Source organism: Cyprinus carpio, chromosome B7, assembly GCF_018340385.1.
Source record: "Cyprinus carpio isolate SPL01 chromosome B7, ASM1834038v1, whole genome shotgun sequence".
NCBI classification, from domain to species: domain Eukaryota; kingdom Metazoa; phylum Chordata; class Actinopteri; order Cypriniformes; family Cyprinidae; genus Cyprinus; species Cyprinus carpio.
In genome coordinates, this window is record NC_056603.1 from 28,304,926 (window position 1) to 28,317,166 (window position 12,241).

Sequence of the window (12,241 nt, forward strand, 5' to 3'; positions counted from 1 at the left end):
ATGAAGCCTAAAGCCTTCTGCCATCTTCTGGTGGACCTGAAGCATGACATCTTCTCTGGTAGATTTGTGTTGTCTATAAATGGCAGAATAAAGCATTTAACTTTGGAAAACAGCACTACACATTTAAATTTACAATTGATTTATTTCATGTGCATCAACTAAATATTACATTTATTTAAAATCTTTTTATAATTATACTACTGTTCTTTAAAATATCTGCTGCGATAATATTATTTAATATTTTAAGATAAAACACAAATCTATTACTAGCCCAGGGGCATGATATTCATGTGGCAGCATATCCAATGCTTTTAACCTAAAGAAGGAAATGTGAAGCTACAGATATAAGAACCCCTCATTTTATCATCACATTTACTGAAGCCAGTTCTTTCAGGATTTTATGAGATTAGAAGAGTAATCACCTTGTCTCATGCACATTTTTATTTCTGACAGAGCACATATTGAATTTCTTCTTCGGTTTATGCCACATGTAAGGAAAAGCACAAATATTTAACATGTTTATTAATATTGTTAAAGATGTTGTGTTTTACAAAAGATAAAAATACTCAATATTTGCACAATTGTACAATTCTATTCGAATTTGGTTGACACAAATAAAATTGAGTTATAAAATATAAACTGTAGTATAAAGTGTAGAGCAACTGCAGTGCAAACAGGTCAATTGATTTGAGCAGCTCTACCGTGCTTATTTGAAACCCTTACAGCGAGAACTAAGAAATTCCTTGGAGGATAATAGTGTTTTCAATTCATTTCTAATTTACAGCACAGTTTCTGACAGACCCATATATCAAGATTATTTCTAAAAAAAAAAAAAAAAATACTGTAGCCAGCTTTTGTGTGCTTACCCCCCAAAAAAGTTGAACTTTTTCCATTACCGATCAGTGCTGTACATGTGCTAGAAGGCAGACAGGTTGAATCAAGGAATATCAGTAAAATACTTTGTATATTTCATTGTCAGTTAGGACATGCATTATCCGGTCAGTGATTATGAGACTTACATTTTTAGTAAAAAACTAGAATCAGTCTAATTTTTCCTTACAGGTTAATGGTTCTTCAGATTTTGTAATATTCTCTGACACTCTGACACCCAGAAATGAAATTTCTCAAATTGTTCCAAATCTGTATTAGTGTCTTTCAGCTGTTGAACACAAAAGAAGATATTTAGAAGAATGTTGGTAACCCAACTGTTGATGGTAGCCATTGACTTCCATAGTATGGAAACAAATACTATGAAAGTCAGTGGCTACTCTCAACTGTTTGGTTACAAACATTATTCAAAGTATCGTTTTGGGTGAGATCAACTAGATCAACTGAGCTTTTTCAAAATAGTGACACTGATACAATAAAATACAAAGCATTACAGATGTCGCTAATGTATACTGAAATGAAACATCAACTACAACCAGCAGAAACACTTCAGGTGAAAGCAGTACAGAGAGAGGCAGAGTCTGCTAATCATCACAGCCCAGCAGCTCCATGCGTACAGTTATCCGCTCATGCCACTCCCAGGGCAGAAACCGCACAAATCGAGCAAAGAACGGAGGCTCAAACAAATTCGTTTTGTGTGTGTTGTTGTCTATGTTGCCTTGGAAAATCTGCAGAAAAAAAAAAACATTTCAATTAGTCAGATGAAATGACTATAACTGAATGTAAGACCTGTGCTTTGAGGCCTTATTGTTATATATAAATAACTACAGATGGATTAGTAGCTTGATAATTCTTTAATTTCCTCTGAGCATCCAGATCCCAATGTGTAGAGATCGAAGTTCATAAAGAGAGATTTACTGTATCCAGACATAAAAAACATAACTCACCCAACAACCAAAAAAAAAAAACAAAAAACTAACAAATCAAACATTACCATTTTAAAAAAATTAAAGAAATTAATAATTTTATTCAGCAAGGATACTTTAAGCTGATCCTTGCCCATTGTTAAAATAATAAATATATTTCAAATAAATATAACAGATTAAGATTATTTATTATTAACATATAAAAGATTAAACAAAACTATTAAGCAACACAGTTTTGAAAACTGTTTTCAAATTGATAATTTTAATAACTAAACTTTAACTTATCAGCACCAAATCAGCATATAAGAATGATTTCTGAAGGATCACATGATACTGAATACTGCTGAAAATCTAGCTTTGCAATCCCAGGAATAAATTTTACTTTAAAATATACAGAATTTTTTTTTTTTTAAAGTTATTTTAAATTGTGATAATATTACATCAACCTTTCTAACTGTTTCTATTTTTGATCAGCCTAGTCAAGCATTAGATACTCAAAAACATTAAAACAACCTTTCTTACAATCTCTTCCTTACTGACCCCAAGCTTTTGAACCGTAGTGTAAAATAAAGATGTTGTCATTGCTGTAACCTTATCTGTTCTCGTTATCTGATCCTTTACAATGCTCCAAGATTGTCCGTCATCACTATATGCAATCTTAAATGCTGAAACAAACTGCACAACTCCAAAGTCTTTTGCTCCCTGAGTGATGATGCCTGTGATTCTTTTAGGTTTCTCCAAATCCAGCTGTGACAAGAGAGAAAACACATTAAAACATGAGAGGCAAACATGCAGTCCACAATTAAAATAACTGATATCATAGCTAAAAAATAGGTTAGCGAAAATTAGTAGGTTAGCGTGCTATTGTCTTTAGATAGATCTATGCATGTAATTTTACGATAGTTTTACAGAATAACTGAATTATTATGCTTTTAAGAGCTATTTTTGACAGTTTTGTAAATAAAAAATAAAAAAATAATCAGACAACATCTCACAGCCTCACCTGGAGCCACTCTGAGCGGTTGTTGTTCGCTGCCGCCCAAGCATTAGTCTTGCCTTGTTTGTCCAGGCGAGCATAGAAGGGATACCAGGTAAAGGCATCTATACCCCAGGTGCGGAAGCTGCTAGAAGCTGTAAGCTGCACATCAGAGATGAGACGGGACTTCATGCCCAGCGGATCGGTGCAACCAATTGTGCTGGAGTGCACTGTCATGTTAGGGAAAATGAGAGTGCTAAATATATACACGTGTATCTATCTATCTATATATATCTATATATAGCTATATCTATCTATATCTATCTATATATATATCTATATAAGGATCCATAATTAATTCAACTGAAATTACTGTTAGGTTCACAGCCAACAAGTTCCATCCGGAGAGTACACGCTTTACGGCACACCACAGGGATAATGCGAATATACTGGGCCACAATGGGAGGGTCAAACATGTTTGCCTTAGTTCCATCATTATCTGTATTTCCCATAAACACCTGAAAAAAAAAGAGTCGTAAGTATAAACAATAGCTTTTAGCACATCAGGAAGACTTTAAAGGGATAGTTCATCCAAAAACGAAAATTATTATTATTATTATAAATTATTCACTCTCATTAAGTTCCAAACCCATCCAACCTTTGTTCATCTCTGGAACAAAAATTAAGATATTTTAGATGAAATAAGAAAGAAAACAAAAATAACAACTTTATTCAACAATTTCTTCTCTTCCATGTCTTCGATGTGTGTTGACGAGAGTACCACCAAAAAGTATTCTTGTAGCGTCATATTAGGGTTGAACCACTGATGTCACATGGACTATTTTAACAATATCCTTCCTACCTTTCTGGGGCTTGAAAGTGTCAGTTGTGTTGCTGTTAATGCAGGGTCAAAAAGCTCTCGGATTTCATCAAAAATATCTTAATTTGTGTTCCGAAGGACTTCTGAGTTTGGAATATCATGAGAGTGACAGATTTTTCATTTTTGGGTGAACTATCCCTTTAACATAAAAGGAAGACAAGATTTGTAATGTTTCGTACTTTGTCTCTTCTCTGGCCATCTGCTCTGTACACTGTGTATGATTTGCCATCAAAGCTGGATGCAACCTTGAAAGCCTTAACAAACTCAGCTGTCCCCATGCGACTGGCTCCTTGTGTTATGATTCCAGTGAGGCGCATCTTCTTCTGCATGTTAACCTAAAATGAGAAAATCATAGACAGGAAGTGTGAACATCTTTTCAGAAACTGAATCACTTTGTCCTATTTTGTACCTCTTTTGCGTGATTTCTATAAGAATAGGAAAGTTCACACCACAACTATAACAATAACGGCACAGAGGAATAATAGGAACCACTTTCAGAACACTAACAAACCAAGACAGTGTTAAAGAGCTTGAGCATTTAAAGCGGCAGAAGAAGAAATTGTAGCACACGCTTAGAATAAAAAGAACATTATCATCCGTTAATGTGGCTGTGGACCTTGAAATACACTGAACGAAATTATAAACGCAACACTTTTGTTTTTGCCCCCATTTTTCATGAGCTGAACTCAAAGATCTAAGACTTTATCTATGTACACAAAAGCCCTATTTCTCTCAAATATTGTTCACAAATCTGTCTAAATCTGTGTTAGTGAGCACTTAAACAGTAAAAAAAAAAAAAAAAAAAATACAGTAAAACAGCACATTTTAGAGTGGCCTTTTATCGTGGCCAGCCTAAGGCACACCTGTGCAATAATCATGCTGTCTAATCAGCATCTTGATATGCCACACCTGTGAGGTGGATGGATTATCTTGGCAAAGGAGAAGTGCTCATTAACACAGATTTAGACAGATTTGTGAACAATATTTGAGAGAAATAGGCCTTTTTTGTACATAGAAAAAGTCTTAGATCTTTGAGTTCAGATCATAAAAAAATGGGGGCAAAAACAAAAGTGTTGCGTTTAGAATTTTGTTCAGTGTAGTTATCTTTATTGTTATTGTTCTTGGTGTGTATGGGCTTTAAAAAACATTTCTTTACTTTGCAAGCACATTATGTATACAGGATGGCAATACAATTGAGTGATTACTTTGAATAAAATCGTAAAATGACAATAAAAACATCTTTGTAAAATACTTTTTCTGGTATGGTGCACCAGAAATGGCCTTTAAAAAACATCCACACCACTAACATGGACATTTTAAACATTTTAAAACACTTGAAGTCAACATTTTCTTGTATGTCATGAGGAATTGTTTTACTCATGTTTAAAGTATGTGGCACTTGAATGGATAAAAGTTTAGTGAATATGGATGCAACATGGCAGCCTCTATAGAGAATTATATATTTTATGTTTGTTTTTGTATTATCCTTTATGAAATATCAACCTGGTTTTAAAATTTTCTTAAAATTAAAGAAAAATGTTCATCATCAATTCTATTAGTTTCTCTTTCAGATCTGTGCATTTTTGCCATTATCAAAGTTCCTATTGTCACAATTTTCTTATAGTAAAGAGGTCCATTTTATGCAAGAAAAAAAAATAATAAAAAAATTCAGTAAATGTGTCAGTAAATGGGCTGATTGGCAAACCTCAATCCAGGGGTTCTTGTCTTGGGGTGCAGAGCTCCAGGCATTGACAAGGCCCTGATTGTTGAGGCGTGCGAGCTCCGGTCCCCAGTGCTGCAGCCCTAGAATTCCAGAGTGTACAGAGGAAGCCGAGATCTGGGACTCTATGATTCCACCTTTCTCCATCCCCAACAGAGATGTACAACCTGCACCATAATATAGTGTGAGCAGCATCCGGCTTACTACTAATTGGTTTATTATAGTCATTAAGCAGCTGTGCTAACTGACTGCTAACCAGAACTCAGGGTCAACCTTACTACTAATTGGTTTATTATAGTCATTAAGCAGCTGTACCTCAGATAATCTGGATTTGTAACAAAACATTCAGAACTCAGGGTCAACCATAGTATGTTATGGCATTCAAAACTGAAATTAAACACTGCCACCAGGAAATCATTGGCTTTATATAAATACTCACGTAGTTGGCACTGCTTCCCAACGTATGGAGAAGGGCAGTGGCAGGTGTAGTCCCCATCCAGATCACGACACAGGCCTCCATTCTTACAAGGCTGGTTTGCACAATCATTCACATCTGTGTAAGAACACCAAAAATAATACAGTAAGTATACAGTAATTTGGAAATGTTGTAAAGGGATGCTTCTCTGCAGAGGAAGGGAGCTGTCATGTAACTGCAGCTGAAGTATGTATAATTATAAGTGTGGCAGCTGAGGTGTGGGGTGGCACAATAGTCAGTCTGTGCGCTCACACAGGTGGCTGCAGATCACCTAATTTTCCTCAAAGGGGACAGAGAGTTCTGTGTGGAGCACAGGGTGGGATGGGATGGTCTGCATTTCCAGTAAACTGCTGCAAACTGCAACTACAGCACGTCTACTGAAATTAAACACTTTACAGGATGTTTGTTTTTACAATTTTCTTAATATTAAAGTACATTTTTAATAAAAAAAATAAAACTGACTTATTGCAGTTATAAAACTTAATGTATTTATTGAAGAAAATAATACATTTATTCAGCAATAATGCATTAAAAAGTGACAGTAAAGAAATACATAATGTGACACAATATATATTTCAAATAATTGCTGTTCTTTTGAACTTTTTATTCATTAAAGAATTGTGAAAAAGAACAGTACAGTATCACATTTTCCCCAAAAAAAAAAATATTAAGCAGCACAACTGTTTTCAACATAATAATAAGAAATGTTTCTTGAGCAGCCAATCAGCATATTATAATAATTTCAGAAAGATTAGTAATAGCTGCTGAAAATTCAGATTTATCATCACAGGAATAAAATTACATGATATAAAATATCATATTCAAATAAAAAAAAATGCTATAGTGTTGCACAATATTACTGCTTTTACAGTACTTTTGATTAATTCCAATAAATTTAGCATTGGTAATCAGGAGGCTTCTTTACAAAAAAAAATTAAAAATGAAAATGGTATATTTTATTCAGTGGGCTGCTTTTTACCTTGTTTGGTTTTGGAAAAGTATTGTAAAACTAACAGCCTAACTGATACATGCAGAAACACAACACTGAGTTTCTTATTCTTTTGTTCAGCTGTAATAGAAAAGAAAAGCCCATATTCATGCCCAATTTTGCTCCTAAACTGTTAAGAGGATTGAAGAACATGAAAAACATCATTCTGCTCAATGTCTGCATACACATAGATTCAATCAATCTAGGTCAGATGTTCTTCATAATGAGTTATATACTTTTTATAATACTGAAGCATATTCTGAACCAAATACTAAAAGTCTTAAGAAAAAGGATTTAATAAAAAATTGTTTAATTCAAACAAACATGTTAAAAACCAAATGCGATTTTGTTTGTGTCTTTTGTTTTTCAACCTTTAATGTTTACATTTGGCCAGGACATTAGAAGGAAATATTTTAGGACCTCCTTAATGCCCAAAGGCTGGTCCGTACTGTTCTTCTTAAGTATAAAACCTCTTTGGCTTGATTAAGTCTTGCCTAATGGCTCTGAGGCTGTCTGTCAGGAATGTTCCTGGCTACATTTGAAGGCCTTTCAGTGCCAGTGCTATTCTAATATCTGTAAAATCACTATTTTTCACTTTGGATTTTAACCCCTTTGATACATGAATTATTAAATACCAATGTCATCGTTCTCTTAATGTTTCTTTTTACTTCAAAACAAGAATATAAATATTCCCAATGTCCTTTTTAGCTTGACAAAATTATGCTTTATGCATTGTTCCACTGCAATTTAGTATTAGAGGAATTCAGAGGTGTGTGGTGAATCACCACTTTCATCAGCCGTTTTGAATTTGTCACAAATAAAAACCACAATGCCATAGAAAGAGGACAGTTGCTGTGTTTACGCCTAGTCATAATTACCATAATTACTACATGACACCCCGGACATTCTACTTAGAGCTGTCCTCATTCTCGGACTATGAATTATACATTTCTATGGCAACACTGTAAACTACTATGACAACAAGTAACAGTCATTATGCAAATACCTTATTAATCAACTTATAGTGGGTTTAGCATCATTTAACTCTGTTCTATCAACACAAAACAGAATCTTATGACAATAATTAATTCTCAGAAATAATAAAAACAAATATAAATACATAAATACATAATTCTAACATGTAATAAATGCACCTATTTATATAGAATTTCGAGTATGGATCCTCTGTAATGATCAGAACGGTTCAAATGGCTTTAATAGATGTGTCCACTAAAGAGGACCTCGGGAAGCAGAGAGTTAAATCATACATGGAAAGGAACTTGTGTGGACTGGAAATTTTTAACAAAGCCTATTTAAAACTCACTATGGTAACAGCTCTCTTTAACCACCACTGACTGCTCAACATCCTGGGTGTGTCTGGTTGTTTACATCAGTGCCATGGTCTATCCAGCCACAAGAAGATTCGTCATATAGGAGAAAAGTTTTTACATGAATTAACCACCAAATGCATCATAGGGACTCCACATATTTCAGAACTGGGCACAAATGAGTCTCAATCATTTTGTATGTAAGTTGTTGGTTTTAATAAAATGGGACAAAGAACTTGTGCAGTTTTGTTCAAACTGAAGTTTTCTTTTTTTATACAAATGTCCCTCTGAACCCTTTGGGTGGCCTGTAGGGTTTGTAATGTAGTTTTAGGGTGCTTTCACACTAGCACTTTTGGTGCGCACCCGGGTTTGACTGACGTCAGAGTTTGTTTGGATGATGTGAACTCTGTCTTCCGAAATCGGGTGCGCACCCGCAAACCGTACCCGAGTCCGCTTAAAAAGGGTGGTCTGTGAACTCCGGTACGATTCGCTGCTGATGTGAATGCAATCGTACCAAATCGCGGAAGTGAATCGCTATTAATGACTTACTTGATAAAAATGTGTGTTTGTGTTTCACTCACTTTCCTGACAAGGTGCTACCGTTATGTACCATAGGTTTGTAAACTAAACAAACTGTTCAAAAAAAATGTAAATATATAAAAAGTGCAGAGAGCAATGTTACTAAGCAACGGGATAAACAGCTGCTGGCTTGATGACGCAAACAAACCGCAGTTCGGACCCATATAAAAAAATAAAAATCCATTACACATTTAACACGGGTAGGGGGGAGCAATAAAACTCGGGTTCGGAACAGGCAAACTAAACAAACCTAAAAACAACCCTAAATAATTCAAAAAAATTTAATTAAAATTAAAATATAGGGTACAAAACTTACTGATATGGCAGTGTGCACCTTCAAACCCAGGTTGGCATTTGCACACATACTCGTTAAAAACGTCTCCTCTTCTGGAGTTAGAGATCACCTCACATGTGCCATCATTTTTACATGGATTTGGATTACAAGGACCTGCAGTGAAAAACAGTTAAAAGTTCTGATGTAAGTATCACAAATGCACAAATGAACAAACCCATAGGAAAGAAAAAAATACCTTTTACAGTAATTACAGTGGAACTCTTTGTGAGATCACAGTGCACTAAGATGAGTGTCAGCTTTTTAGTGAGTATAAAGGGAGCACACTTTCTAGGCTATATATAATCCATTCAGAATTTGAATTAAAGTTTTGTTTTTCATGCTGCCAAGAGGACCAATGGCCACATACACACTGCAAAATTCCAGGAGTGACATCCACATATAAATACAGGATTCAATTGCAGTGAGTGACACAGTGGTATCATAATAGATGCGCATTAAGGCTAGAACACCCTCACTAATTTCAGAAGCACCCTAAGTGATTTGATTCTGGAACTGAGCCTATTTGAGAATTTGAATTGTTCTTCCTAGACAGCAATGAGATTCCCATGTCTCATATTTTAATCTAAAGAAAGGAGCAATATGATGTGTCTACTTGTTTAAAAAAAAAAAAAAATCTTAACAAGGTTTAAAACTGTGTTGCCAAGACACCAAAATCTGCAATCGAAAATCAGAACACAAATCCCAAATTTAAAGCATTTTCCCAATTTCTACGCTGGAGACAAAGTTGATAATCAAATAAAACAACTGAGAACCTCATTAAGTAAACTATGAAAGTGCAACATCTGAGCAGTAAGGCTTTCCACGGGGAACAGGGTGATCCATATAAACCTAATCTGAAATTCTAATGAGCATTAAACCAGGACAATTCAGACAAACAACATTTCTGACCATTCTCAGTGGCATTGCATGTATCTCCAGCAAATCCTTCGGCACAGATGCAGATGAAGGGATCTTCTCCAATGCCAGTCACACACGTCCCTCCATTATGACACAGGTTCACCTTGCAGTAATCTCCTATAGAGACACACATAAGCAGGAGTGAATGGAATTACAAAGATTAGACTGGAATTAGATCTTATTTTATAATTCGGCAACAGATGGAGTGGTCCTGCATATTAAGCTTCGAGAGATACAAAGGAGTAAAAAAGGGAAAGAAACGCTTTTCACGCTTCTCAACAGGATCAGGAGAGTACAAAAGATAAGAGATGTGAGCAGCATAGCCAATGCACATGCTTAACTTTCAAAAGCAGATGTATACTTTTCAAGGGTAGGAAAGGTTCTATTATACTTCTATTCTAAAGGTTCTATTTCTAGATAAGTGAACATGAAAAAGAGTTTACACTGTTTTATCAGTATGTGTATGAGTGCAGCACAAAACATATCCAAAGCAATCAGATAAATGGCAAATAATAACACAAAACAGCCACCTAATTAAATGCTGCTCATGCTTTGTTTGGGAAGCATCAGCATTCATTGCACTTCATTCTGGCTGACCAACATGATAGAAAAGGCATGAACAGAATGTATGAACATAAAATGCACTTAAGCACACGTTTCTAAGATGACTGAAAGGTTACACAACATGCTTCCTGAAAAGCTGGGAGATTTGTGCCATGTTTACCCTCTGAGCTCATTAAGATTAGATGTAGAGGTTAAGACAGGGTTCTTTGACTATGCTTGAGCAAGATATTAAAGGCAATTTCCTCTTCAACAGATTTACTTTCCAGACTTTTGTAGTTGTGAATTATACTATGATCCAGTCTAATGCAAATCTCTTTCTACCTCCCTGCAGTGGATTGGATTTGTTCTGTCCTTACAATGGACTGGACATCTCATTCGGATGGTTAACACTTATTGAGATCCAGGATAATAGAATTATTTGGATAGAATAAATAAGAGACAATGAACAAGACAAATAAAAAGAAATCATACTACATACGTGTTAAAAAAAAACTACTACCAGTATGTTAATTTAACAATACAATGCCTTTTGTAAAAGATGGTCTAAACTAGACAGAGGGAAAAAGACACACTGCATGAAGTACAAATATGTGAAATGTTCATTAACCACAAATAAATTCCTTCCCACAATTAGAAACATTCACTATTTAAATATTGTAATCATTTCCTTTTGTTTTCTGTATTATATAAATATCACTTTATGCAGAGGAGTCAGGATCATGGAAGAGAGGACGCACTATTAAAAATTTAGTTAAAGGCATACAGGAGTCAGTTAAAAAAGTGGAGGAGTGGTCCCTGGACTGGGGTTTAAAATTTAAACAAAAAAAAACAAAATAAATAATAATAACAAAGAATAACAATAAAATTAACATTTAAATTACCAAAACCAAACTAAGTGACGTGACATACAGCCAAGTATGGTGACCCATACACATTCAGAATTCGTGCTCTGCATTTAACCCATCCAAAGTGCACACACACAGCAGTGAACACACACACACACACACACACACACACACACACACACACACACACACACAAACACACACACACACACACACACACCGTGAACACACACCCAGAGCAGTGGGCAGCTGCTGGCCCGAGACTCCTCGGGGAGCAGTTGGGAGTTCGGTGCCTTGTTCAAGGGCACCTCAGTCATGGTATTGCTGGCCCGAGACTCGAACCCACAACCTTAGGGTTAGGAGTCAAACTCTCTAACCACTAGGCCACGACTTCCCCCAATCTATTCATGATCATGTATGATCAAACATTGGAAAGAGTACCTGTTTTTAAATACCTTGGTTTATGGTTTGATGAAAACTTAACATGGAAACTGCATATAAGTAAAACTGTATCAAAATGTAGAATGATCATAAATTGCATGCGTATGGTTGCTAGTCACAATTGGGGAGCTAGTCGTAGTGCACAGTTGTGTATGTATCACGCATTGGTTCTTTCTTGCTTTGACTATGGATGCATTGTATATGGGTCAGCAACCAAATCTTTACTGAAAAAATTTGATATCATGCAATGCAGAGGATTAAGAATATGTTGTGGAACAATTAAAACATCCCCTGTAGATGCAATTGGAGTAGAAATGGCACAGATGCCTCTGGAACTTAGAAGGATAAAATTGACAATTGAATCTTCAACAGTCAGTAA

The 12,241-nt window shown here is 35.3% G+C and overlaps 1 protein-coding gene across 1 annotated transcript; it reads right to left on the reverse strand.

The window, feature by feature from the left end:
• Positions 1-418: 418 nt before the first annotated feature.
• LOC109092820 (lactadherin-like) lies at positions 419-10,160 on the reverse strand. The gene is made up of 9 exons (XM_042728186.1): positions 10,004-10,160; positions 9,077-9,208; positions 5,830-5,943; positions 5,376-5,557; positions 3,850-4,005; positions 3,164-3,308; positions 2,818-3,020; positions 2,406-2,561; positions 419-1,616 (listed from the first exon to the last, which is right to left on the reverse strand). The coding sequence occupies exons 1-9, from the start codon at positions 10,143-10,145 to the stop codon at positions 1,473-1,475; spliced, it is 1,374 nt and encodes a 457-aa protein (XP_042584120.1). The 5' UTR covers positions 10,146-10,160; the 3' UTR covers positions 419-1,472.
• Between the last annotated feature and the right edge of the window lie 2,081 nt (positions 10,161-12,241).

What these genes read in the sequence shown, in the direction of transcription:
- LOC109092820 (XM_042728186.1), bottom strand. Translation starts at nt 10,145, where the DNA reads ATGTGTGTCTCTATAGGAGATTACTGCAAGGTGAACCTGTGTCATAAT. An exon ending in TGGGAAGCAGTGCCAACTAC is followed by an intron (nt 5,558 to 5,829) that starts GTGAGTATTTAT and finishes ATTATGGTGCAG; the next exon opens with GTTGTACATCTCTGTTGGGG. An exon ending in ACCGCTCAGAGTGGCTCCAG is followed by an intron (nt 2,562 to 2,817) that starts GTGAGGCTGTGA and finishes CTCTTGTCACAG; the next exon opens with CTGGATTTGGAGAAACCTAA.